The sequence below is a fragment of the Balaenoptera musculus genome, chromosome 1 (genome assembly GCF_009873245.2).
Source record: "Balaenoptera musculus isolate JJ_BM4_2016_0621 chromosome 1, mBalMus1.pri.v3, whole genome shotgun sequence".
Taxonomy (NCBI): domain Eukaryota; kingdom Metazoa; phylum Chordata; class Mammalia; order Artiodactyla; family Balaenopteridae; genus Balaenoptera; species Balaenoptera musculus.
The window spans coordinates 183,405,110-183,430,241 of record NC_045785.1 but is presented as its reverse complement, the minus strand read 5'-3'; the positions used below and the strand labels follow the sequence as shown (position 1 = coordinate 183,430,241).

Below are 25,132 nucleotides of genomic sequence, written 5' to 3'. Positions count from 1 at the left end.
TACCTTTAACATAGATTCGATACAGAGAGTGCTCGTAAAATGTTAGCAGCTGCTGCTTTGGGGGGTGTTGCTATTGCTGTTACTGTTACTGTTAGCGTAGTATTACAAAGCTGCCCTCGCCCTAGGTTTCCTTCCTTCTCCTCCCGCTTGTGGGGCAGGAGGGGCCTGGGGGAGTGGATGCTTGGCGGCAGGACGGCCAGGAGGGTGGCTGCAGTCCCCCCGCAGCTGGGTCTGACCCAGGACTCCCCCCACCCCGGGCAGGATCCGGCCCCAGCTGTCAAAAGAGAAGATTGAGGGCTGCCACATCTGCACCTCGGTCACCCCGGGGGAGCCCCAGGTCCTCCTGGGGAAGGACAAGGCCTTCACCTATGACTTCGTCTTCGACCTGGACACCTGGCAGGAGCAGATTTACTCTACCTGCGTGAGCAAGCTCGTGGAGGGCTGCTTTGAGGGCTACAATGCCACGGTGCTGGCCTACGGGCAGGTAAGCTATACCTCCCCCCGCCTACAGCCACTGCAGCCCCGGGCTCCCTGTCTGACGGGAGAGAGAGCCGCCCTCGGAGCAGCTGAGACGCGGCTGCAGTTTCGTCTGTGGTCCGAGGGTGCTGCCGCGTTGCTGGCTGTGGCTTTGGGTCCAGGCCGGGCAGGGACCCAGGCTGGGAGGTAAATGAGGGGGACGCAGCCAGGGTCCGGGGCTCGCTGGCGCCCCCAGGGTGCTGGATAACACCCTCCTTCCGTCTTTGCCAACGCAGACGGGGGCCGGGAAGACATACACTATGGGCACCGGTTTCGACGTGGCGATGGCGGAGGAGGAGCAGGGCATCATCCCGAGGGCCATCGCGCACCTCTTTGGGGGCATCGCTGAGCGCAAGCGGCGGGCACAGGAGCAGGGTGTGGCTGGGCCCGAGTTCAAAGTCAGCGCCCAGTTCCTGGAGGTACCGTGGCCTTGTGGGTGGGCTGGAGGGAGACGGGGGCAGCAAGACCTGGAAGCTGGGCTCCCCGCCAGGGCCGCGGGAAGAGCCTGGGAAGCCAGGGAGGCATCTGCATGTGATGAGCTTCCCGCTGCTGGAAGTATCCCAGCCGGAGCCGGAGGACCACCGGGTGGGACACTGAAGGGTCTCCCTGCCTCAGACGGAGCTTGAGTCAGTGAGAACCTGTAGGAGCTCTTCCAACCCTGACTGATTACAGCCCCGACACGTACCAGATGTGTGACCTTGGGCAAGTCATTTCACCACTCTGCAAAATGGGGGTGATGACGCCTGTTTCCTAGGGGTTTCAGGGGATGATGAGGAAGCACGTGCCCAGCACACAGTGAGACTCTAGTTGTCGCCCCTTCTGGCCTCTGCTGGGTCCTCCCCAGCCTCAGAGCGGCCTGTCCTGTCCCTTTCTGGCTGAGGTCCTTCCTGACCCTCTGAGCCTTCTCTAACCCCAGGGCAGGAATGTCCTCCTGAGGGGCCTTTCTGGCATCTGGCCCTGCCTCTCCCTGGGAGGATGTCCGGGTGCCGAGCCCAGGGACCGTGGCAGCTAGGGGCTTTGGGGGTGGGGAGGGGACCTCTGGCCTCCCAAGGGGCCTCTCAGAAGCGTCTCCAGGAAGGCCGGTGGGCCTGGGTACTTCTCATGAGGCCCGGTGTCACCAGGCTCCTGCTCTAGCACAGCTGGACCGGGCAGCTCCAGTTCCCAGTGTCCAAACTCCAGCCCACGGACCCCCGGCCCTGGGACGTTTGCTGGGTGTGGAGCCACCCTGGGCTCAGACTGCACCCAGGTTGTCCTCGGGGGGAGAGATGTGGCCGCAGCCCTCCCCAGGTCTCGTGTCCCCCCCCCCCGCGCCCCCTGACCCCGGCCCCAGCGTGGCTCCCTCCTGGGCCTGCAGCGTGCTGCTTTCCCCTTAGGGGGCCTGTACTGCAGACGTGAGAGTTTCTCTTTGCTCTTCTGGACTTTTGCTTCTGATGAAGAGTCTGCCTCTGTGTGTGTGTATGTGTGTGTGTGCATATATGTGTATGTGTGTGTGTGTAGGCATGTGCGTGTGTCTGTGTGTCTGTGTTTGTGTGTATATGTATGTGTAGATGTGTGTAGGTGCATGTTTGTGTATGTGTGTGCACATGTGTATATGTGTGCGTCTGTGTATGTCTGCATGTGTTCGTGCGTATGTGTATGTGTGTAGGTATGTGTGTGCGTATATGTGTATGTGTTTGTGTGTATGCGTGTTCTATGCTGTGTATTTCTATAAGCTTCCTCATCTCTTTGTTTTTTCCTTTCTCCATCCTTTTGCCATAGAGAGCCCCAAAGAGCAGTTCAGTACCTAGAAAACCCATGCCAAAGGGCGACCCACAAGGGGTTAAACGATGCCGTGCGTCTGTCCCAACAGACAGACAGACACCAAGGCCCCCACGTCTGCACCGGTCCCTTCCGTTTCCTCTTCCCCTTCCTGTGGGGTATTTCTGTCCCTTTAAGGCCATCAAAGCCTCGGATGTCCGAGGGCTGTGGCCTGCCCCCTCCCCCCACGGGATTCTGTTGGCTGCTGACCAGCTGCCCCGTCCCTCCTGCTCCCCGGCCCCAGCTCCCTGCAGGGTGAAAATTCCAGCAGGTGAAACTTTCCCTGCCAGCAACTCCAAACACAAGAGTCTGCAAGCCTGAGACCATCTGAAATGGGGTGATGCTTCTGGCCAGGCCACCTCCCATGGTGGCGTCCCCAGGCTGCCCTCCATCCCACATTCCTCAGCCCCCAGGGACCATGGGGATCGCATAGGGCGCTGCTCAGCTCTCCACTGAGTCCCACCTCCCCTCCCTCCTGGAGCCACACCCCCACCCCCCCTTCCCGCCCTGTAACATCCCAGGCTCCGCCCCAACCACGTCACATGCTGTTTGTCCACGTGAGGACTCGAGTCCCCTTGTCCCCCCCAGGTCCTTAGCCCCCCACCAGGGCTGAGCGCTGGGTGCCACTTCCTTGGGGAGTGGAAGGGCTCTCAGGATAGCTCTCCCCGGGGCCCAGCTGCCCTGCCCTGTCCAGGGGAAAGATCCCAGAGCCGGAGCCCAGAGAGGGCCAGGGGTGGCCAGGTAGCCTCCCAGAGCCTGGTTTCCACACCTGCAAAGCAGAGCTGGCCTGTGACACGAGAGAGCCCCGGGGGCCCCTCCGCACCCACCTGCACCCAGCGGCTGTCTTCCGCCCGCACAGCTCTACAACGAAGAGATCCTCGACCTCTTCGACAGCGCCCGCGACCCCGACGCCCGCCACCGCAGGTCCAACATCAAGATCCACGAGGACGCCAACGGCGGCATCTACACCACGGGCGTCACCTCCCGCCTCATCAGCTCCCAGGAGGAGGTGAGCATCTGAGGAGCCGCCCGGGGGCTGGGAGCTGGGGGCTGGGGCCGGGCTTTGCAGCCAGCTGGTCCTCACGTCTGCCCTCCGCAGCTGATCCAGTGCCTGAAGCAGGGCGCCCTGTCGCGCACCACGGCCAGCACCCAGATGAACGTGCAGAGCTCCCGCTCCCACGCCATCTTCACCATCCACGTGTGCCAGATGCGCCTGTGCACCCGGCCCGACCTGGTGAGCAGCCCGTGGCGTGCCGGAGGGCGGGGTGGGGACGGAGCCCGGGCTCTGGGGGTTCGGGTCACCCTGCCGGCTTGCGGACCTTTCTTTTTCTCAGGGGGGGAGAACCGGCACGTGCACGCAGTCAGATGCGCTGTGTGTGTGAGCCCCCCAGCCACGCTGCACCCCGAATCCCGAGGGCAGGGGCTGAGAGCAGAGGAGCCCAAGGTGGGCGGGGGCCGGGAGTCACACGCCCACTTCCCTGCAGGTGAACGAGGCCGTGACCGGGCTTCCCGACGGCGCCGCTCCCTCGGGCGAGTATGAGACGCTCACCGCCAAGTTTCACTTTGTGGACCTGGCCGGCTCAGAGCGGCTGAAGCGGACGGGCGCCACGGGCGAGCGGGCCAAGGAGGGCATCTCCATCAACTGTGGCCTGGTAGGCACGCGGCAGCCAGCAGGGCTCAGCCTCAGACCCTCCCCAGGCCCCCCCTGGGCCGGCTACTGGCCAGAGCCCCATATGTCACTACTGTTGGGCCTCTGGGCCTTCCCCCTCCTCTTGTCCCCGACTGCCTGACGTCACCAACCATCACATCTGCCTTTAAACCCTCAGGGAGCCTGAGGGCTGCTGGGGTCAGGGGGGCAGGTCCTGCGGCTCACGAGTCGCTGGTCCCCGCTCCCCTCCCTCCCTGAGTGCTCTCGAGCGAGCGCGGCCTGTCTCCCGCAGCTGGCCTTGGGCAATGTGATCAGCGCCTTGGGGGACCAGAGCAAGAAAGTGGTGCACGTGCCCTACAGGGACTCCAAGCTCACCCGGCTCCTCCAGGACTCGCTGGGCGGCAACAGGTACCCGCCCACCACCCCAGAGAGGGGCAGGGGTGAAGGCGCAGGGGCACACTGGTGGGAGGGTTGGAGCTAGAAGGCCCAGTGGACAGGGGGCCCTCCCGCCCCTGTGGGCCGCAGGCCTCGAGGTGCCCGTCGGCCACTACGGTCGGACCCAGCTTTCTCGTCTGCACAGCAGGGAGGAATAGTCCTAAAGGAGGTGCTAGAGCCCAAAGGGGAAATAGACGGGGACGCTAAGGACACACAGGGCCATGATTTCGGCGATGACACATCACGGCCTCCCTCGCTGTGGTCACCACTGTTGGGAGTGGAAACCTGGGCTAGGTAGTCCGGATCCCCACGTCCCAGGTTCTGCCCAGGTCCTTAGGGCTTCCAGGCGGGAGCGGGATCTGCTCTGAAGTGATGCTCCTGGGCCGGCCATGCCCTCGTCCCTCACTCCCCACCCCACCGCCCCATGCTCCCCAGCCAGACCATCATGATCGCCTGCGTGAGCCCCTCTGACCGGGACTTCATGGAGACGCTCAACACGCTCAAATACGCCAACCGAGCCCGCAACATCAAGAACAAGGTGGTGGTGAACCAGGACAAGACCAGCCAGCAGATCAGCGCGCTGCGGGCCGAGATTGCGCGCCTGCAGATGGAGCTGATGGAGTACAAGGCGGTGAGCGGGCCCCCCCACACACACCGGGCCTCCCTGCGCCCTGGGCATCGCCATGTGCCAGCCACGGCGCCCAGTGCCGGGCTCACCTGGTGGGTGACCTGTGCATACGAAGTCAGAGCCCTCAGGGCTTAGAATATAAGAGAAGGAAGAGCACACCCCTGGTTGCATAGATCTCATGTGTAGGGCAGACGCTCTGCTGGGGTTTCCCGCCTGCTGAATATGCCGTGTTGGACCAGATAAGACTCTAAGCTGCGGCACAGGATGAGGAGAGTTGATGGGGACCACGTGAGTGGTCCAGCGTGCCTGGGGGATGCTGCAGGGGAGAGGGTTGGCCCTCCTTGCTCAGGTGGTCAGGGAGGGCCTCATGGAGGAGGGGACCTTTTATAGGATCTTGAGGAATGAATGAGATACCAGCAAAAGAAAGTGGAGCAGGTGTCCTAGGATGCCAACAAGCCACGTGCAAAGGAACAGAGACAGGAAAAACGAGTGCCTTTGGGGGAGCGTCCCATTCTATGTGACTGAGGCAAAAGTCACCAGCCGTGGCCCCTGGCCCGAACCTAGCACACAAGTGGGTTTTGGTTTGACTCGCCCTTTGCTTTAAAAGAATGCAACGTAGTTGTGCTTTCTGAAAATCAGGGAGTTTCCGTTTTTCTTTAAAAATTTGAAGATGTAACAATCTGGTGCCGAGCTGGCTGGAGTGGCCCAAGTGGCTTCCCCTTTTAGACTGAGTGCGGCTCTGTGCTCCGATGCCCACCCCTCCCTGTAGTCTCACACCCAGACTGCCTTCCTCCTTCGTGCCAACCACCGGGGCCCTTCGGGTCCGACCCTCGGGTTCATGTCTGGGGAGACAGGAAGGTGCGCAGTGGAGAGGGAGGTGGAGTGAGAACGCCGTGGCCTGGAGTGGCTGGTCACAAAGTGTGGACTTTTTGTTGTCACTGGGGCCACGGCAGGTTTCTGAGCGCTGGGAGGTTGGCAGGGCCGCCACGCCGAGGGAGGGGCCGGGACGGGGGTGGCAGGGAAGAGTATCATCCCCCCCTCCCCGCCCCTGACCCCTCCCCCCCGCCCCTCCTCCCAGGGCAAGAGGGTGATCGGGGAGGATGGCGCCGAGGGCTACAGTGACCTGTTCCGGGAGAACGCGATGCTGCAGAAGGAGAACGGGGCGCTGCGCCTGCGGGTCAAGGCCATGCAGGAGGCCATCGACGCCATCAACAACCGCGTCACCCAGCTCATGAGCCAGGAGGCCAACCTGCTCCTGGCCAAGGCCGGTGAGTCAGGTGCGCCAGGCTGGCTCCGGGCGCGGGTGGGCTGGGCCCTCCGACCCTCACCCAGCCCGGGATGTGGGGCGTGCAGGGCGGCGTTTTCTTTCTCTGAAAATGCGATCATATGTATTGGCCTGTGACTCCTTTTCCACTTAGCATTATGCCATAGGGATCTTTCTGTATTTTTTTAAAATTATTGTTATTTTTGGCTGCGTTGGGTCTTCGTTGCTGCGCGTGGGCTTTCTCTAGTTGCAGCGAGCGGGGGCTACTCTTCGTTGCAGTGCTTCTCTCTGCGGCGGCTTCTCCTGTTGCGGAGCACGGGCTCTAGGTGCATGGGCTTCAGTAGTTGTGGCTCGCGGGCTCTAGAGCGCAGGCTCCGTAGTTGTGGTTGCACGGGCTTAGTTGCTCCGTGGCATGTGGGATCTTCCCAGACCAGGGCTCGAACCCGTGTCCCCTGCATTGGCAGGCGGATTCTTAACCACTGCGCCGCCAGGGAAGTCCCGGGATCTTTCCGTATTAAAAACACACAAGCCTACTTAATTCTCTTCAGCCACAGTGCTCCATACGTGATGGCGACGAATAATTTATCATAACAGCCTCTATTGATGGATGTTTGCTTGTTTCCAGTCTCGCTGTTACCAGCTGCGCCTGTGTGCCTCTGCGCCCACAGACAAGTCCCTCTTTGATAGATTCCTGCTTGAAAAAGGCCCTGTTGGAGGCACTGATACAAGACCACCAGCTTGGAGCTAAGGTCCTCGCTGTACTTACTATCTTCTTAACTGTTCTTCCTCCCTGCCACCCCCTCAGGAGACGGCAACGAGGCCATCGGTGCTCTGATCCAGAACTACATCCGGGAGATTGAGGAGCTGCGGTGAGTGAGCCCCTGCACACCTGGGAGCCCGGGGGCCGAGGCAGTGCCGCTCACCTGCCCCCCACCCTCCCTTCCGCAGGACCAAGCTCCTGGAGAGCGAGGCCATGAACGAGTCCCTGCGTCGCAGCCTCTCTCGGGCCTCGACCCGGGGTCCCTACTCCCTGGGCGCGTCCCCGGTCGTCCTGACCAGCTCCATGGAGGACGCCTCTGAGGTCATCCGCCGAGCCAAGCAGGACCTGGAGAGGCTCAAGAAGAAGGAGGTCAGGCAGCGGAGAAAGAGGTGAGGGGAGGCTCCCCACAGGCGGCCCCCAGGACCCCGTGCCCAGCAGGGGCTGTGCGTACCCCGGGTGACCTGGGGACTCAGTGGGCGGGTCTGGTTTGTGGGCAGAAGCCTCCCACCTTCCTCTGACGCTGGGCTTTCCCCGAGGAGAGGGAGGGTGGAGTCCACCCAGGGTTCATTCTGAGTTGGGGGCCAGGGGAGAGCAGTGGATCCCTGCAGAACCGGAGCCCAGCCCCCTACAGGGCCCTAGAGACGAGGCGCTCTTGCCCCCCCATCCCCCCCGCCCCACCCACACACTGAAGGCAGGTTAGTCCCCTAACCGGTCCACCCTTCACTCCTGGGCAGCCCAGAGAAGGAAGCCTTCAAAAAGAGGGCAAAACTCCAACAGGAGAACAGTGAGGAGACGGATGACAATGAGGCCGAGGAGGTGAGGGTGCCCCGCCCACCTGGGGCTACGCCCATGTCCCTGCCGGGGTGAGGGTCCCCATGACGTCCTGGTGCCGGGGAGGGGCTGGGGTCAGCCTCCAGTTGGTCCTTATGCCTCCGGGTAGCTGACTGGTCACCATGGTGATGTCCATCCTTCAGCCCCTCCTCCCAGGTGGGTGATGGGGGCGGGAGGCTTCTACAGAGGAGCTCTGCCCAGGCTTTGGGAGGAGTGGGTGGGACTCTCCCAGGAGGGAGGGTGAGCCGAGGTCCCCCCAGCACCGTGACCCACCCACTCCCCACCCTCCTGACGGTGCCTGGTGCCCAGGAGGACGAGGAGCCGGAGGAGAGCGGCTGTGAGGAGGAGGATGAGGACTCGGGCAGCGAGGAGAGCCTGGTGGACTCGGACTCCGACCCCGAGGAGAAGGGTGCGTGCTCCGGGGCGGGGGTGCTCCTGGGCGGGGTGTCCGGGGCGGGGCTGCCTGCCACGCAGGCCCAGAGAAACTGCTCAGGGCAGTGTGTGTCCTGGCCAAACTCAGGCGTGAAACCAGTAGTAGCAGAAACAACAGGGATGCGATGCCAGCAGCAAACTCTCACTGAGCACCCACTGGTGCCGGGCACTGAGGTGAGCTCTGCCCATCACGTGCCTGGCCTCTGCATCCTCACAACCACCCTGGACGGAGGTGTTAGCACTCCTCCCAAGCTCACGAGGGTTGGTGGCCTGCCCCAGTGTGGGAGATGCAGAGCTGGGCCTTGGACCTAGGTCTGGCTGGTCTGAAGCCCACGCCTCTAAACGGGACGTGTGTCCCTCAGCTCTGCTCTGACCCAGAGTCCTGCTGGCTGCTGTGGGTCCTCTCCCTCCTCCAGCCCTGCTGGCTCCCAGGTCGTCCACGGCGAGTGGGCATCAGCCTCTGGGGCACAGCAGGGGTGGGTGGGACGCCTGGTCCCCCCCACCCCCAGCTCCCTGGCCCAGGCCTGCACTTCCCGAGCAGCTCTTTAAGGGTGTTGCCACCTGGCAGCACCTTCCCACCATGGGATGTGTCACTTCCTCTCGCCACTGGTCACTGAGTGGTCACAGCTGGCTAGGGGAAGGCCCGTCCCCTCCACCACGCCCCTGGCCCCCGGTCCAGCCTGTCTCTGCCCCCACAGAGGTGAACTACCAGGCTGACCTGGCCGACCTGACGTGCGAGATCGAAATCAAGCAGAAGCTGATTGACGAGCTGGAGAACAGCCAGCGGCGGCTCCAGACGCTCAAGCACCAGTACGAGGAGAAGCTGATCCTGCTGCAGAACAAGATTCGGGACACGCAGCTGGAGCGGGACCGCGTGCTGCAGAACCTCAGTGAGGCCCTGCCCCACGAGGCCCCGCCCCCACGAAGCCCCGCCCCGTACCCGCCACACACCCCGTCCCCGGGCCCCTCCCCGTCAGAAGGGCACCACCGGGTTACCTGGGCCTCTGGGCGGGGCATTCTGACCTTGGACTGTGCACTTAGACCCACAGAAAGTTCTTGTGTCCAACTCCGGTCCCTTTGCTACGTTCTCAGTTTATCATTTCTATTATTTTTACCATCGCCTTAAGTATTAGAATCCTGTCTCCAGGCCCATGAAGGTGAAATCCCTCAGCCTTTCTTCTTGAATTTGCTCCTTGGGTGTTTCCTTTGATCGCATTTACAAGTCTGCTTCTCACCATGTATCTTCCTTACATGGCTCTCAGCCCCTTCATCCCATGACTCACTCACTCATCCACTCATTCGTTCACTTAGCAAACATGCATTGAGTGCGTCTTGCAGAGCGGTCCTTGTTCTAGATGCTAGAGTTTTGGAGCGCACATTCTAGTGGGGAGAGACCGACGTAAAGAAGATAAGTGGCAGATCCTATAGCATGTCAGGGGGTGATAAGTGTCGTGGAAGAATGCAGCAGGGAAGGGGGCACGGTGTGCTGGGGAGGGGGTGGGCGTGTTGAGAAGGATGGTCGTGGGAGACTTTGCTGAGAAGCTGGCATCTGAGCAAAGACTGGAAGGAGGTGAGATAGTGCTGGAGAGAATGAGTGAGGGGAAGAGCATTGCAGGCAGAGGGAAGAGAAGATACCAAGGCCCCGAGGCAGACGTGCACCGGGCGTGTTGGTGGCATGACGAGGGCCCCGATGGCTGGAGCACGGTGTGAGGGGACACTAGCAGTCAAGGAGATCAGAGGAGAAGTGTCGGACCAGGTGTATCCGTCATTTTAGGATTTTTGTCTTATTCTCTGAGAGACATGGGAAGTGTGGGGTTTTAAGGGGCGTGATGTAAATTTTGAAAGCATTCTGGCAAGATCGCTTTGGCTGCTGTGCAGGGAAGCAAAAGTGGAAGCTTGAGACCAGTTAGGAAACTCTTATAAAGGTCCTGGTGAGAGATGGTTTGGACAGGAGGAAGTGAGAAGTGGTCGTATTCTGGATCCATTTTGAAGATGGAAATGAAAGGCTTTGTTGATTGGTTGGTGGGGGATTAAGAGAAGGGAGCCAAAGATACCTCCAGGGAGGGAGCTTCTGGAAGGACGTGGTGAGATACTGAGATGGGGAAGACTGCTGGGTGAGGGGGTGGAGGGTGAGGAGGTGGGCTTGCACCTGCCAGTTTGCCATGTCTGTTAGACGTTGGCAGTTCAGGTAGGAAAGGTTAAAGGTGGAGAACCAGGTCGCTCCTTCTCCCCAAGCCCACTCACTCTGTCTTCTCTTGCTAACTCTTCCCCTTCCCACTGGTCCCGGCCCTTTCCTCCAATCACGGGTCAGAACCGAGCCAGCGGGAGTGGTCCTCAGGCCCCTCATGGCAAGCTGACGAGCAGGGGCTCAGAGATCTCTGGATGAAATCACCCCTTCGAGGTCCCTAGAATGCCCTTGGGCGTCTCCTAGTCCGAGCCCCTCCTTGTTCACACGAAGGAACGGGTGGAGGAGGGTGTGACTCGCCCACGTCACGCCCCGACACTGGAGCCCAGGCTGCCCGGGCACTGGGGCCCAGGGACCTGCGCAGACCCTGCCCCGCTGCACGCAGGTACCATGGAGTGCTACACGGAGGAGAAGGCCAACAAGATCAAGGCGGACTATGAGAAGAGGCTGCGGGAGATGAACCGGGACCTGCAGAAGCTGCAGGCCGCGCAGAAGGAGCACGCGCGGCTGCTCAAGAACCAGTCTCGCTACGAGAGGGAGCTCAAGAAGCTGCAGGCCGAGGTGGCCGAGATGAAGAAGGCCAAGGTGGGGGCCGGGGCCGGGGCCGGGGCGGGCCGGAGCCAAGGTCGGAGCGGGGGCGTGGCCAAGGTGGGGGCCGGGGGCGGGGCGGGGGCGTGGCCAAGGTGGGAGCGGGGGCGGGGCCGAGATGAAGAACGCCTAGGTAGGGGCGGGGCTGGGGTGACGCCAAATTGGGGGCGGGGCCGAGATGAAGGCGGCAAAAGGGGGCTGGGGGGCAGGGGTGTAGTTTCAGACCCACTTACCGTGTTAAAAATTATCACCGCTGTCAGCGTGGCTGCTTGTCTTGACACACGACATTGCCTGTTTCAGCCCCATCCTGGTCCTGGACCCGGTCCTCTTAGTGCGTTGTCCAGGGTCAAAGCACCTTTCCCCCTGGAGGGGCAGGAGAGGGTCCCCAGGGGTCCCGCCCCACCATCGTGGCCTCCAGTCCACACGCAGTGCACGTGAGGCCTCCCACCTGTGCCACGTTTGCCTATACTCATGATAATAATAATTATGTAGTGACGATTGGATGTGGCTCTCCGCCAGTCCTCCAACACCACAACCGCATTTGGTCCTGAGGAGGAGCTGGAGAAAGCAGCCCAGGTGTCACTGCCACTCCTCAGAGGGTGACTCCCGCCTCCTGGGGCAGCGCTGGGATTCAGACTCAGTGCTCTGCCGCCACCCTTTTCCAGTTGCCGTCGTCCAGGGCGCTCAAGCCTGGCTTCTGGCTCTTCTGCCTCCCCGTCCGGCTGGGTCCTCATTCCCGCCTGGGCCCGCAGATCCGTGCTGCCCTTATGTCCTCCGTCCCCTTGGCTGCCTGCTGCGCGTTCCTGCCCTGGCCCCAGCCCCCTGTGTACCCCAGCTCCCCACAGCCCTGCGCCAGGCCCTGGGACAGGACCCCAGCGAGCTGCAGACAGCTGGCCGTGGGAACAGGTCCCACAGAGGGGAGCACCCGGTGCCATGGTAACTGCGTACTCACCGCCCAACTGGGCTGGCACTGACCAGTGTGCAGCGGAGAGAGGTGATGCTGTGATGATGCAGATTCTGCCAGGTGGACCCTCAGCCATCAGGCTAGCCACCTCCCCTGGGCAGGCTCTGTCCCCAGCCACGCCTGGGCCACACATCCAGGGCCCGTCAGCCTGTCCAGGGTGGAGAAGGGCCAGTCTCGCTCTGCTCAGACTGTCCGTCCTGCACTGGCCCCAGGGAGCCGGTTTGCCCCTGGACCTCCACCAGCCGATGCTGCCCCGGCTGCAGGAGGAAGAGGGGGACTTGGGTCAGCGGGCGCCCTCTGGTGGTAGGAGGGAGGGACCAGGGCCTTGGTTGTCCCCATTCGGGGGCTGCACTGCACACTCTGCAGCTCCTGGAGCGTTCTGGGGGCTCTGCCTGCGTCCTAACTCTGTCTCCCTGGAGGCTCCGTGGCTAACACCTCTCGAGGCGGTCCTGGCTGGTGCCGGCCGGCCGTCATCTCAGCGGGAGGTGACCCTACTGTAGATCCCTATGAGGCAGGACCCTTCTATGGCTCTGAAGCCTGGAAAAATAATATAATAATGCCCAGGATGTGTGTGAAGGACAGAGGGTCCCTGCGTGTTCCCGGGTTTCAATCTCAGCTTGCTCAGCCCTTCAGCCGGGGGCCCCGCTCTGCCCGGGTAACTGTGCCCTTGTGAGCCTAGGAAAGAGGCTGAACAGAGCACCCTTGGGCTGTCCCAGGGTGCCCAGGAGGGGCCCAGGGTTTCTGTCAGAAGGACCGAGGGCAGCAGTCAAGGATTCTAACCAGTTGCCGTGAGAGCCAGTGCCCAAGACCCTCCCAGCGCAGTTCAGGGGCAGGCCCTGCGGTTTACAGAGGTGGCCTAAGCAGAGGAGACACTCAGAACAGTGCTGGCCTCAGGTGCTGTGCTGTCACATGCCTGGAATGTTCCCACCCGTTCTGAGACCACCACCCCTGTGATGACCTCCCTGGGACTCGGCCACACAGGCAGAGCTGGACAGATGGACCTTTGTCCAGAAAGACACGTTCCTCCCCAGGAAGGCTCTGGCCCCGGCTCCATGTGAGGGCCGCTGTCTCAGTGTGCGTGCAGCTCCCTGTGGGCGGGGTTTGGGTCCGCTTCCCGCCCAGGCTTGGCTTCTCTTGTCAGCCCCAGCCCTTTGGGGGAGCATTTGTTCTGGACCCCAAAGGCCCGGCAGCAGGGAGCCCTCCTCCTCTCTGTAGCTTCCCCCCCCAACAGCCTGCCTTCTGAGGGAGAAGCCAGCGCAGTCCTTCCAGCCTCCCTCCCGGGCCATTTCCTCTCTTAACTGCCCTCAGGGCAGGCTGGTGACATTCCTGGGGTGTCTGAGGCCTCAGTGGCAGAGGAGGGACAGCGCGCACCTGATTCTCATGGCGCCGTCCCATGGAAGGAGTCTGACCCCTGTGCACTTCGCACTCTGTGCTCTGGGGCCAGGGGGGTGGACGCTACAAGGGCCCAGCGCACGGCTCCCCATTGTGCCGGCTCACCTCTGGCCTCCCGGGTGATGCTCTCTGAGCCTTTGGCCGGCCCTCCGAGAGCTCGGCTCCAGGCTCTGTGTTTGGTCGCCAGCTCCGCTCTGACCTGCCCTGGTGCCATCCCCACGGCCGTGGTAAGAGCTGGATTTTGAAGCAAAGCGACCTGGGCCAGAAGTCTGGCCACCCATTACTGATTTTATGACTTTAAGTCATTTTGTCTCTCTGAGGCTCCTTTCTTATTTGTAAAATAGGAGTGAGAACGCCTGTCGCGTATGATTATCGTGAGGACGGGGCTGGGCATATAGCGTGGGCTCAGTAAATGATGCTGGTTTTTATTGTCGTCACCGTGAGAACCTGGCCTGGGAACGCGCCCCGCCGGCAGCTCAGCTGCGGGTGGGGGAGAGAACGCTGCTTCATCCAGGCAGGACCCCTTGCCTCCAGCAGCTTAGGCTGGTCCCAGAGTGGCTGGGCACCGGCAGTGGCTCTGCGTGAGGACCACCAGGGGCTGTGAGCAGAGCACTGGGGGCCTTGGCTGGACCCTGCACAGTGGTCTCACCTGCACGGCTGGGCTGGCAGTAAGGCCGCTCCTTTCGGTAGGTTGCCCAGGTGGTGGGACACCTTCACTCCTGTGGACAAGGTGGGGCCAGAGCCCCTGAGGCACTGCCACCTGGTGGCTTCCACCCCTGCCCCGCATCCTCCGGGCCAGCCCCTCCACGCAGGCCTCGGGCCTCCGCTCAACCCCACCATCAGGCCCGGCCTCACCCCCGCCCCACCCCGTCGCAGGTGGCCCTGATGAAGCAGATGCGGGAGGAGCAACAGCGGAGGCGGCTGGCGGAGACCAAGAGGAACCGGGAGATCGCTCAGCTCAAGAAGGAGCAGCGGCGGCAGGAGGTGAGGGCAGCCTTGAGGGTCCCTGGGCCCCCCGCCTCCCCGCGTGCCTGGCCGCCCCTCCTGACCACGCGGGCCTGAGCGGTGACGGTGGTGCTGGGAGGAGAGGCGCGGCCCTACGCGGGAGGGCAGGACGGCTGCGGGAGCCCAGCCCGGTCCTCGTGGGCTTCCGAGCCAGGCCTCGAGCCCACCGCCGGGTAGGACCCTGCCCAGGTCACCAGCAGCTTCCAGCCCTGTGGAGAGGCCTGGTGGGCCCAGCCCTCTGCTCCAGGCTCCTTGCCCGCGGCGGGGAGAAGAGGCCGAGAGATGTGTCCTCGTGGAGAAAGGGACCCAAACGCTGGGTCCCCTTTACCGGCGAGTTTTGGCTGCACAAGGCGCTCACCTCCAGGGCCGGCCCGGGTGGAACGGGCTTAGGGCCCGAGTGTAGACCCCACCCTCTCCTCTCACCCACAGTTTCAGATCCGGGCTCTGGAGTCCCAGAAGCGGCAGCAGGAAATGGTCCTGAGGAGGAAAACCCAGGAGGTGAGCCCGGCCCCTCCCCCGTGGCCCCTGCCCTGCCCCCCTGTCCTGAGAGCAGCCCCCCTGTGGCCCCGGCTCCCCCTGGCCACGTGCTGACTTGGGGTGGCCCCCGTGGGAGGGCCTTTCTCAGCTGGAGTGCTGAGGCTGGTGGGCTGCAGGCTGCGGTCCAGATGCCGCAGTGGTTAACTTTTAAAAAGGACGGGGAGCCTCTTTTGTGTCCATTTCACATTGGAGACCCATTGGACCTTTCTCAGTCCCAAACCCAGGCCAGGACGGAGCGGCCCTGTATTCTCCCTGCCCCGCGCCCCAACCTGGGCCTTTCCGTGGGCTGGGGGCACCCTGTCCACTGGGTCCCGCTCCTCTGGGCCCCCAGGTTTCTGCACTGAGGCGTCTGGCCAAGCCCATGTCTGAGCGGGTGGCGGGCCGCGTGGGACCGAAGCCACCCATGCTGGACTCGGGCACCGAGGTGTCGGCCAGCACGACCTCGTCCGAGGCCGAGTCGGGGGCCCGCTCTGTCTCCAGCATCGTGCGCCAGTGGGACCGCAAGACCAGCCACTTCTTGGGGAGCCACCCCGCGCCCACCCTGTCTGGCGCCCGCCCTGCCAGGTGAGGCGGCCTGGGGCACCTGGCCGGTGCGGGCGGGGCCTGGGAGGGGCAAGCGCCGGGGTCCCCTCGGCCGTCGGCTCTGGGTCGGAGTCTCCACGCAGCTGCAGAGGCTGAGGGTGGTCCTTCCCCTGCCTCTTTGTCTCTGCCCCCCAGAAAGAAGTTCCAGAAGAAGGGGGCCAGCCAGAGCTTCAGTAAGGCCGCCAGGCTCAAGTGGCAGTCGCTGGAGCGGAGGATCGTCGACATCGTCATGCAGAGGATGACCATCGTCAACCTGGAGGCTGACATGGAGCGGCTCATCAAGGTGGGCCCCCCCCCCCCACCGCCCGGCTCTGTCCCCGCCGCCCTCCACCCTCCTCCCTGCGGGCCGGGCCTGGCCGGGCAGCAGCCTGAGGCCTCCTCCCTCCCCCCAGAAAAGGGAGGAGCTATCCCTCCTGCAGGAGGCGTTGAGGAGGAAGCGGGAGCGGCTGCAGGCCGAGAGCCCGGAGGAGGAGAGGGGGCTGCAGGAGCTGGCAGAGGAGGTCGAGGTGCTGGCGGCCAACGTCGACTACATCAACGACAGCATCGGCGACTGCCAGGCCACCATTGTGCAGCTGGAGGAGACCAAGGTGCCCGCGGGGCGGGGGAGCGGGAGGGCGCCTGGGCCCGGGGGGAGGCGGCCCTGGTGACGCGGGCCCTCCGCCTCCCGGTCCAGGAGGAGCTGGACTCCACAGACACGTCGGTGGTCATCAGCTCCTGCTCCCTGGCCGAAGCTCGCCTCCTGCTGGACAACTTCCTCAAGGCGTCCATCGACAAGGTAGGCCGGGGCTCGCCTCCTGCCGGGCCCAGCGGGCAGGCACCCCCGAGACCAAGCACGGGGCCCGGCCGCCCGGCAGCGGCCCTCACAGGCGCGGGCAAACGGGCAAGCGCTGAGGCTGTAAAGCGGGGGACGGCTTGCTGCGCGCGCGGCTTTAACGAGATGACGGGGCCAGAGGCTTGGCGTGGCGCCTGGCACACAGCAGGGCCTCCGTCGGGGGCGACCCTAGCGTCTGGTGCGAGCCCATCCAGAGCAGGGCCGGGCCTGGGCCCGCGGAGGTGGAGGGAGCCGCGTGCGCGCGCGCGCGCGCGTGTGTGTGTGTGTGTGTGTGTGTGTGTGTGTGTGTGTGCGCGCTTCCGGTGGGGCAACAGGACCGGACAGACATGCTCCGCCCAGGGGTGGGGTCAGGGGCCTCGTGCAGGAGCAGACGGCATCCCTTGGCCTGTGGCGGTCCCCTGTCCCCTCTGCCCGACGGAGCGCTGGCCGTGGGGACTTCCTTCCCCAGGGTCTGTGCCTGCGGGGCAACTCAGGGTAGGGGCAGGGGCTTGGCCTCCTTGACCCCTCACCCGCCCCAGGGAGCTCTCTCAGCTCTGCTTGGCGGCTCGGGAGCGTGTTCCTCTGCCGGGGCCGCCGTGACCAGCCCCGCGGCCGGGGGACCTAAACAGCAGACAGCAGACGTTTACTGCTCCCCGTCCTGGAGGCTGGGGGTCAGAGATCGAGGTGTGGGCGGGTCCCTCTGAGTCTCTCTCCTGGGCCTGTAGACTCGGCGTCTCCCTTCCTGAGGTCCTCCCTCTGTGTGTGTTTGTGTCCTGATTTCCTCCTCTTGTAAGGACACCGGTCATAGGGATGAGGGCCCCCTCTAGAGACTTCATTTTAACTTAATCATCTCCTGAAGACCCCATCTCCAAACACAGTCACGTTCTGAGCTCCTGGAGGCTACAGCATCTACATATGCGTTCTGGGGACACGATTCAGCCCATGACAGGGAGTGTGCCCCACTGCGTGGATGTGGGGGAGGTTAAGGGGGCTGGGGTGCATCGCAGGTCTGTGATGGGCACAGGCTGGGGCCTGGGAGCTAGCGGGGAGGCGTCTGGTTGGGAGCAGATTCTGGGAGGGCAGTGACGGCGGTCCCCACAGCCCCAGGCCGGGAGAGGTAACCCCAGGCCTCCTCGCTCCCCACCCTCAGGGGCTGCAGGTGGCCCAGAAAGAGGCCCAGATCCGGCTGCTGGAGGGACGGCTGAGGCAGACAGACATAGCGGTCCCCTCCCAGAACCACCTGCTGCTCGACGCCCTGCGCGAGAAGGCCGAGGCCCATCCGGAGCTGCAGGCCCTCATCCACAACGTGCAGCAGGGTACAGGGCGGGGGGCAGGCCTCGCGGCCCCCATGGACCCCCAGGGCTCCCTGCCTCCCGCCTCAGAGACCCTCCCTCCCCCAGGCTCCCCGGAAGCCACGGTCGGATCCCAGAGGGTGAGGGGCGGGAGGGCGGGTGAGGGGTCGGGGCCTCACCCCTCGGCTCCCTCGTCCCCGGCAGAGAACGGCTACGCCAGCACAGATGAGGAGGTGTCTGAGGTCTCGGAGGGGAGGTGAGTTTCCAGGTTGGGAGCGAGCATGTGCCTGGGGCTGGGTTGGGGGGTTGCCGGAGGGTCGAGGGCTCAGCCTGGGCTTGGGGGCTCTTTGGGACCCATGAACCTAAGCCCCAGGGAACCGGGACATCAGCTGTCGCCATCCTGACCCTCCTCTGCTTTTTCCTTAGCTTCTCCCAGTCGTTCACCATGAAAGGCTCCACCAGCCATGACGACTTCAAGTTCAAGGTGAGCCCCACCAGCAGGCGGCCGGGGGGCTCCCCGCAGCCTGGTCCCCACCTTCCTGGGGCTCTACCCCTACCCTCAGCCCGAACCCAGTATTGCCTCCAGCTGGGGATGCGGCGGCCAAGAAGGGTCTATCTAACCTGGAAAGGGTCAGGGTGCCCAGATGTGTGACCCGTTACAGCCCATTCCTTTTGAAATGGGTGGAGTGACATCATCACAGCCCGGGGCCTCGCTTTCAGAACTCACCCTCTTCCCCACCAAGACTCTGCCTCCTGCTCTGGGTCAAAGACCAGCTAACCCTGGATGTCTAGTTACTGCACGCGGATTACTGACTCAGCAGGGGGGGAGTCTGTCTGACACTGAGGGAGCAATTACTAGACTAGACGGAGCCACGAAACAGGACTCACTAAAGAGAGAAGGGAAGACCCTGCAGACTGGGAGCAGTGACCTGTGCACAGCCTCTGAGTAACTGATTAGCGGTGAGCAGCAGAGGTCAGCCTGGCATTCTGTTTGCAAAGTCTAAAGAAGGGCAGCAGAGGCATTTCCTGTTGGTTTGGCTTCTCCAGAAGCCTCGGGAGACGTGTCTGGGTCGTGTCTGCCGGGGCCGTTCCATCACCTCCTCTGCCTCAGGCCGGCGGCACGTCTCCCCGCTGGAACTCCCCCAGCTCCCCGTTCTGTGCCGTCGTGTTTGGGCAGTGGGTCCACCCAGCCCTTCCTGTCTCAGGGTGAGCCCAAGCTGTCCGCCCAGATGAAGGCCGTGTCTGCCGAGTGCCTGGGCCCCCCGCTGGACGTGTCCACCAAGAACATCACTAAGTCCCTGGCCTCCCTCGTGGAGATCAAAGAGGACGGAGTGGGCTTCTCCATCCGAGACCCCTACTACCGGGACAAGGTCTCTCGGACCATCAGCCTGCCCACCAGAGGGAGCACTTTGTAAGGAGGGAGCCGAGGGGTGGGGGGGTGGGTGGGACCGGGAAGTGGGCCTGGGCCTCACTGGACCCTGCATTCCAGCCCCCGGCAGTCTCGAGGAGCGGAGACGTCCCCTCTGACCCGGAGGAAGTCATACGACCGAGGGCAGCCCATCAGGTGAGGACATGTTCTAGACCCCGGGGGCGGGAATCGCTGGGAGGCCCACTGTAGACGGTCGTGTACGCTTTCATCCGGCCCCGCTCGGCTCCCCGCACGGCCCCTTCCTCACTTTGTCAGCTGCGGCTCAGGAAACAATCTCTCCATAAGCACCTGAGCTGGTGGCCAAGGCCGCTGCTAAAAACTGCCGGCTGCCGTGAGCTCAGCGTGGGCGGATTTGCAGTGGCCTGGACTGGTCGCGGGACCAGTGGGCTTCAGCCCCGTTCATGGCCAGGGGTCCTTGGAAGGCCTCAACCCCTTTCAAGGTCTTGTCCTGTGGGCGGAGTGTAGGTGAGTAAGGACAGTCCTGGGAGGGGATGCAGGACCGAGGACAGTCCCCAGCCGGCCAGCCACTCATGGGGCCCCACGGGCTTCTTCGGGTCTCCCGATGCCTCTCAGGGTCACCTTAATTTTCAGAGATGTTTGGTGGCCTCCCCAGGTCACACAGCGAAGTAGTAGAAGGGCAGGGGCTCAGGATGACCTCATGCACCTGCCTTGTCGGGAGGGGGACATGCTCCTGTCCCTCCCTCCGGTCCAGCCGCCCATGCCCGTGGCTGCAGATGGGCCTTTGGTGGGAGGAGTTGCAAGGGCATCTGTGCACCCGGGGCCCCACAGACCGTCCCGCCCCCCGTGACAGAGAGAACACACTGAATTGCAATTGGGGGGAATGTAGGCTGGACTCGTGATGACCCTCCAAAGGGAGGGAGGATGGGCTGAACCTGAGGACCACCTTCCAAAGAGCAGGGTCATGGGTGCTGGAAGGGGTGGCGCCATGAGGCCTTGGACTCTTCCCTGGAGATCAGGTCACGCTGTTTGTGGCAGTTGTGTTGTCAAGTCACCGTGAACACGACTTAGCGAATCCTGAGCTGTTGTTCCCGGGAAACACAGGGCTGGGCTCCTGGGGGCCTCTGGTCCCAGCGTTTGCATCAACCCGTCATGTGAGTTTCTGTTTCAAGACACCTAATCCAATATGTACCGTTGACTCATTAACATTGAACTCAGGGCCAACAGCCCTAGAACTCACCCCTGAACGAAGCTCATCTAACACGTATTTTCTTTGTAAATCACGTCCCAGCTTCTTTGAGCTCAGGACACCAGGTGGCCCTGCAGCACCATCTTCGGGGCCATTTTAAACACTGAAATCACCAACCAAAAGCACAAAAATATGAAAAGCATGACACTAAATAGACTGGAAAGGGCGCTGTGTACACTGTGAGGGAGGTAGGGCCACCTCTTTTGACCTCAGCTGGGAAGATGTGCGCTTGGGTCCTCATGCCTGCAAATGGCCAGGAAAGCCCTGGGGGCATTGTTTGGGGCTGACAGATAGGCTTTGATGAGCAGGTGAATTAATTCCCAAATGCGGAACCCACGGATCACGAGGACCAGCCCCCGGGGGCTAAGCAGGAGCTGGGCCGTAGGACCCCCTGCCCTGCAGGCCTTACAACCAGACGGAAGGTGGTGCAGGTGACCCCGCGTGTGCCTGCCCGCGGGCAGAGGTGCGGTTACTAACGGATGCTGCTCTGTCCTGCTCACCTGCCAGGTCCACAGACGTGGGGTTCACGCCCCCCTCGTCCCCTCCCACTCGGCCCCGGAACGACCGAAACGTCTTCTCTCGTCTCACCAGTAACCAGAGCCAAGGGTCAGCGCTGGACAAGTAAGAGCCGGGCGCCGGGGGGCGGGGGACGCAGAGGGGACAGGGAGGCTGTGGGCGGGTCCTCGCCGCAGGCAGGTGGGCAGCGGGGAGACCCTAGGCATGCTGTGCTGGCCCCTCTCCTGGCACCTCCGCCCTTTCTGTGCTGACCGTGGACCCCTCCCGTCCCCTGAGCGTGTGGGGACCGCAGGAGAGGGCACGAAGGAAGCCACGGGGCCAGGCCCGGGCAGTCGGGCACCCTGAGGGCCTACCCAGAGCTGCCCCCGCCTCCTCTACTGATTCTGATTCTTCTCTGGAGCCCCTTCCTTCAGCTTCAGTCACGCATCCCCCCCCCGCCCCCGCTAAAGCTCAGGCCACGCCCCAGCACCCTTGTGAAGGGTCCCTGCAGAAGGAGACCCCGTTTCGGTCACATGGTGGGGTCAGCTCACCCCTACTGACCGCTCCCGCTGGACACTTACCTTACAGTGTGGTGGGCATCGCCCCCCAACGCCGCCCCAGGCTTGCACACACGGCATTCCGCTGGAAGTATATAAACCAGCCGTGAGGACTGCCTTCCCTGCTTTACAAAGAGGAGAGAGGCTCAGAGGCCCCGGGACACCTAGAAAGCAGTCGAGTTGGGCCCAAACCTGGGATCTCTGACTTGTGGGGCTCTGCGTTGGCGAAGGGGGAGGCCCCGCCCTCCTGTGCTCCCCTCCGGGCCCCCCACACTGCTGGGCACCCCCGACACCCAACTTTCTGCAGCCCCCGGAGGGCTCCTCTTGGCTCTAATAGCTCCTCTGTCCTTTGGCGGAGCCCAGGCTACGAAGTGCTAGTCTTTGCCTACATCACCTCTCCTCACAGAGACAGACCATTGCTCCTGCCCCAAACCTGCCGTGGCCCCCCTTGCGGGAGGACAGCAGCGAGCCCGGCCCACGCCATCCAGGGGACCCCCATGCCAGCCAGGGGACCCCCATGCCATCCAGGGGACCCCAATGCCAGCCAGGGGACCCCCATGCCAGCCAGGGTGCCCCCCATGCCAGCCAGGGGCCCTTCACACCAGCCAGGGGCCCTTCACACCAGTCAGGGGCCCTTTACCCCAGCCAGGGTGCCCCCCATGCCAGCCAGGGGACCCGCATGCCAGCCAGGGGCCCTTCACACCAGCCAGGGGCCTTCACACCAGCCAGGGTGCCCCCCACACCTTGACAGTCACAGGTCCCTCTCAGCAGCTCTGGGTGGGACCCTGGCATCCCAGCCCCAGGGGCTTCCAGACCCCGGTCCTGCCCGGTGGCCCGGGTGTTGGGCCCATGTGTGTGCAGAGCCAGCTCCCGGGCACCGTCCAGCGGCTCCTGGGGCCAGTGCTTGGGGTTCAGCAGGCCCTCGAAGCACTGCTGGGAGAGGCCTGCCCCTGGGAGGGGTGGGAGCAGGCACAGCGTCGCTCAGGGGGCAGGGGGCCCCCAGCTGGTGCAGTGAGGCAGCCGGGATCCTGGGACCAGCAAGGCCCGTCTCCCCTCCGCCCCTCCCCGCCCCCATCCCCGCCCTGTTGTCCGAGGGGCGTCCCCAGCTCCCCGGCCTGCCCCACCTCCTCTCCGCTGCCCTCAGGCCCTCCCTCCTCTCCTCTCTCCGCTCCCCCTGCAGAGAATAACCACCCTCTGACCTCCCCACGCTGCTGCCGCCTCCACTCCCTCGTGTGTGTCCCTCTCTCCCCCTAATCCAGCTAATTTTCTGCCCCCAGGTCTGATGACAGCGACTCCTCTTTGTCGGAGGTCCTGAGGTACACAGAATGGCTCGCTGCTCCCTCTCTGTCCCCCTTCCCCCGCACCCTGCCCTCAGCATGCGGCCCCTCCTCTCCGTGGCTCCCCCAGACCCCCTCCGGCCCTTCTCACCCCTGGTTCCTCTCTCGTGGGTGCTTCGTGGCCTCTGACTGCGCCAGGCTGGAGCTGGGGGCTCGGGGGGGCATATGGCTGCTGGTGGCTTGTCACTGGGTGGGAGGGGCGGGCAGGGAGCCTGGGGGGCCGGACCCCTGGAGAGAGGCTGCTGGCGGGTCGTGCTGCTCAGTGTCGGGGGCTCCCTCACCGACCTGGGCTCTGAACGAGAAGTGGCCCTGCCCACGTCTCCTGGCCCGAAGACCAGGAGTACCAGGAGACCTCTCTCCCCTCAGCCAGCCCCGCGCACACGCACACACGCACACACGCGCGCACCACACACGCACACCCCTCCCGCTGCCCGTAACACGGAGCAAGTCCCAGGACCTGGTGGGCCTGAGCCCCGGCTGGGAAAGGGCCACCCTGGGCTGAGGGCTCCGCCTGCTCTTCCGGGGCGACCGCCACTCACTGTCCCTGCCCCCGGGGGTGACGCCTCTGTAACCGTCCCCTGGCTGCAAGGCTGCCAGCTACCCCCCCACCCCCTGGCCCCTCCCATGGGCGGAGGGTTATCCTTTAACTCGGGGTCTTGCCACTGCTGTCTTGGGCTCCTTCCCCGGCTCCTTCCCCTGGGCCCAAGCCAGCGTCAGAAGCGGGGAGCTGGGGGGTGGGGCTCTTCGTGTGCCTGCGACACCGGGGACAGCTGGGCCTGTCCGACCGCCGCCCTTGGGGGTGCCGGTGGAGTCCGGGGGCTCTTGAGCAGCTGCGGGCAGGGCAGGACATCGGGCACGTCAGACGCTCTCGGCCACAGGGGCGGCGCTGTCTTTGGAAAGAATAGGCCACGTTTCAGACGTGCACGTGACTTGGCCGGGGGCTCGTTCCCAAAGACCCTCAGTGGGAGAAAAATCCTCATCCTCAGGCCCTGCAGGAGGCTGGTGTGTAGCGAAGTCCTCAGGCCCGCCCAGGACAGGCCTCCTTCGTCTCTGAGTGTTCGCGGGGAGGAGGGGCCATACCCTGCACAGAGCCTCACTCCCCACGGGGGCCTGCACGTTCTTCCCACAGAGCTGAGCAGGGCTCCCCAGAGGGACTTAGCCCTTTGCAAATGGCAGTCACGGATCTGACCTCACTGGTCCAAGAGGGCCCAGGTGGGCGCGACGTGCACGCCTGCATGCGCGCGTCTCTGCATGGGCGTGGCGGCCTGGGCGCCCTCCCTCTCTGCACTCCTCGACCCTCCCTGGGGTCACCGAGGTGCCGGAGGAGCCCATCCAGCTCTGGGGCCTCTGCCCTGCCCGGCTGGGGCCTGGGGGCGTGTGTGTCTTGGGTTCTGGGTCAGGCAGGCGTCGGAGGGGACGCCCGCGTGTTCTGGCCCCCTGGCCGTGCCTGGCTGGGCTTGCTCCCCAGAAGTGCTCAGGATGGCGACTGAGAGGCTGCACCGCAGGCCCCCGTCTGCGCGGCTCTCGGACCTGGGGGGCTGTGGCTGGAGCCCCTGCCACAGCCCGAGTGCCCCTCCGCCCGTCCCTCACCCGGGCGCCTCGCTCAGCCTGGCCGCGGTCCCAGGCTGACGGGCGCCTCTCTCCCTCTCTCCCGGGAAGGGGCATTATCACCCCGGTCGGAGGAGCCAAGGGCGCGCGGACGGCCCCGCTGCAGTGCGTCTCCATGGCCGAGGGCCACACCAAGCCCATCCTCTGCCTGGACGCCACGGACGAGCTGCTTTTCACAGGGTCCAAAGGTGGGCGGAACCCGGACCGGCCGGGTGGGGTCAGGGCCTCCCTCCCTCGCGCTCCCTCTGCCAGAGTGGGCTGCCCAGGAGACGGGATCACCGCCGCCAGGCTGAGGAGGTGGGGTCTCCTGCCGGGGCTCAGGGCTCCCCACCCCGGGCCTCCCCTCCTAGCTGGCCCTGGGGTCTCCATCCAGTACCTCCTTCCAGACCTGCCTCCCGAACTCCAGGAAGCATGCCAGGTGCCCCGCCTTTGCTCATCTCAGCCCCTCCCCGACCCCAGCACTTAGGGCTGCGCACTTCCTACGATTCCTTAATCCCAACAACCGTCAGAAAACGTTACCTTCCGGCAGGAAGAGCAGCTGTGCAGGAGACAGCTAATAGAAAAACGGGAAATATGTATACACCTACCTGCGTGGCAGGAGGGAGAAGGTTGTGAATCTAGGCGAGGTTGATTGGTTCCAAGTTTTCCCCGAGACTTGTTTGCCATCGTTCGTTAATTTGGTCAGTGATTGGCAGGCGCGGGAGCTTTATTCTAGCCCCGGCACCCCGGCGATGCTCCGTGAACCTGGTGTTGGTGGGCGTTTGCCCGAGAAGCCCTGGTGGGAAGTGCCGGGCTCGTCCGTGCACCACGGGAGCAGGCGGGAGCACGTGTT

At 63.9% G+C, this 25,132-nt stretch overlaps 1 protein-coding gene across 6 annotated transcripts in view; it reads left to right on the top strand.

The window, feature by feature from the left end:
• The window catches only part of KIF21B (kinesin family member 21B), a 44,382-nt gene that overhangs the window by 12,009 nt on the left and 7,241 nt on the right, over positions 1-25,132 (top strand). For 3 of the 6 annotated variants that reach the window (XR_005017357.1, XM_036832478.1, XM_036832462.1), the window contains exons 2-29: positions 262-484; positions 753-935; positions 3,173-3,322; positions 3,413-3,547; positions 3,798-3,965; positions 4,254-4,369; positions 4,832-5,027; positions 6,103-6,301; positions 7,094-7,157; positions 7,237-7,437; positions 7,783-7,864; positions 8,189-8,288; positions 9,010-9,201; positions 10,882-11,081; positions 14,317-14,424; positions 14,875-14,943; positions 15,314-15,546; positions 15,700-15,847; positions 15,957-16,151; positions 16,238-16,339; positions 17,526-17,691; positions 17,872-17,923; positions 18,094-18,151; positions 18,873-19,078; positions 19,157-19,231; positions 20,811-20,924; positions 22,633-22,671; positions 24,352-24,488. Coding sequence is in view for 5 of the 6 variants with exons in the window: in XM_036832478.1 (XP_036688373.1) it covers positions 262-484; positions 753-935; positions 3,173-3,322; positions 3,413-3,547; positions 3,798-3,965; positions 4,254-4,369; positions 4,832-5,027; positions 6,103-6,301; positions 7,094-7,157; positions 7,237-7,437; positions 7,783-7,864; positions 8,189-8,288; positions 9,010-9,201; positions 10,882-11,081; positions 14,317-14,424; positions 14,875-14,943; positions 15,314-15,546; positions 15,700-15,847; positions 15,957-16,151; positions 16,238-16,339; positions 17,526-17,691; positions 17,872-17,923; positions 18,094-18,151; positions 18,873-19,078; positions 19,157-19,231; positions 20,811-20,924; positions 22,633-22,671; positions 24,352-24,488 (3,911 nt within the window). In the remaining variant the exon portion in view is untranslated. The remainder of the gene's footprint in view (positions 1-261; positions 485-752; positions 936-3,172; positions 3,323-3,412; positions 3,548-3,797; positions 3,966-4,253; positions 4,370-4,831; positions 5,028-6,102; positions 6,302-7,093; positions 7,158-7,236; positions 7,438-7,782; positions 7,865-8,188; positions 8,289-9,009; positions 9,202-10,881; positions 11,082-14,316; positions 14,425-14,874; positions 14,944-15,313; positions 15,547-15,699; positions 15,848-15,956; positions 16,152-16,237; positions 16,340-17,525; positions 17,692-17,871; positions 17,924-18,093; positions 18,152-18,872; positions 19,079-19,156; positions 19,232-20,810; positions 20,925-22,632; positions 22,672-24,351; positions 24,489-25,132) is intronic. The other 3 variants (XM_036832489.1, XM_036832472.1, XM_036832497.1) reach the window with 2 other exon arrangements.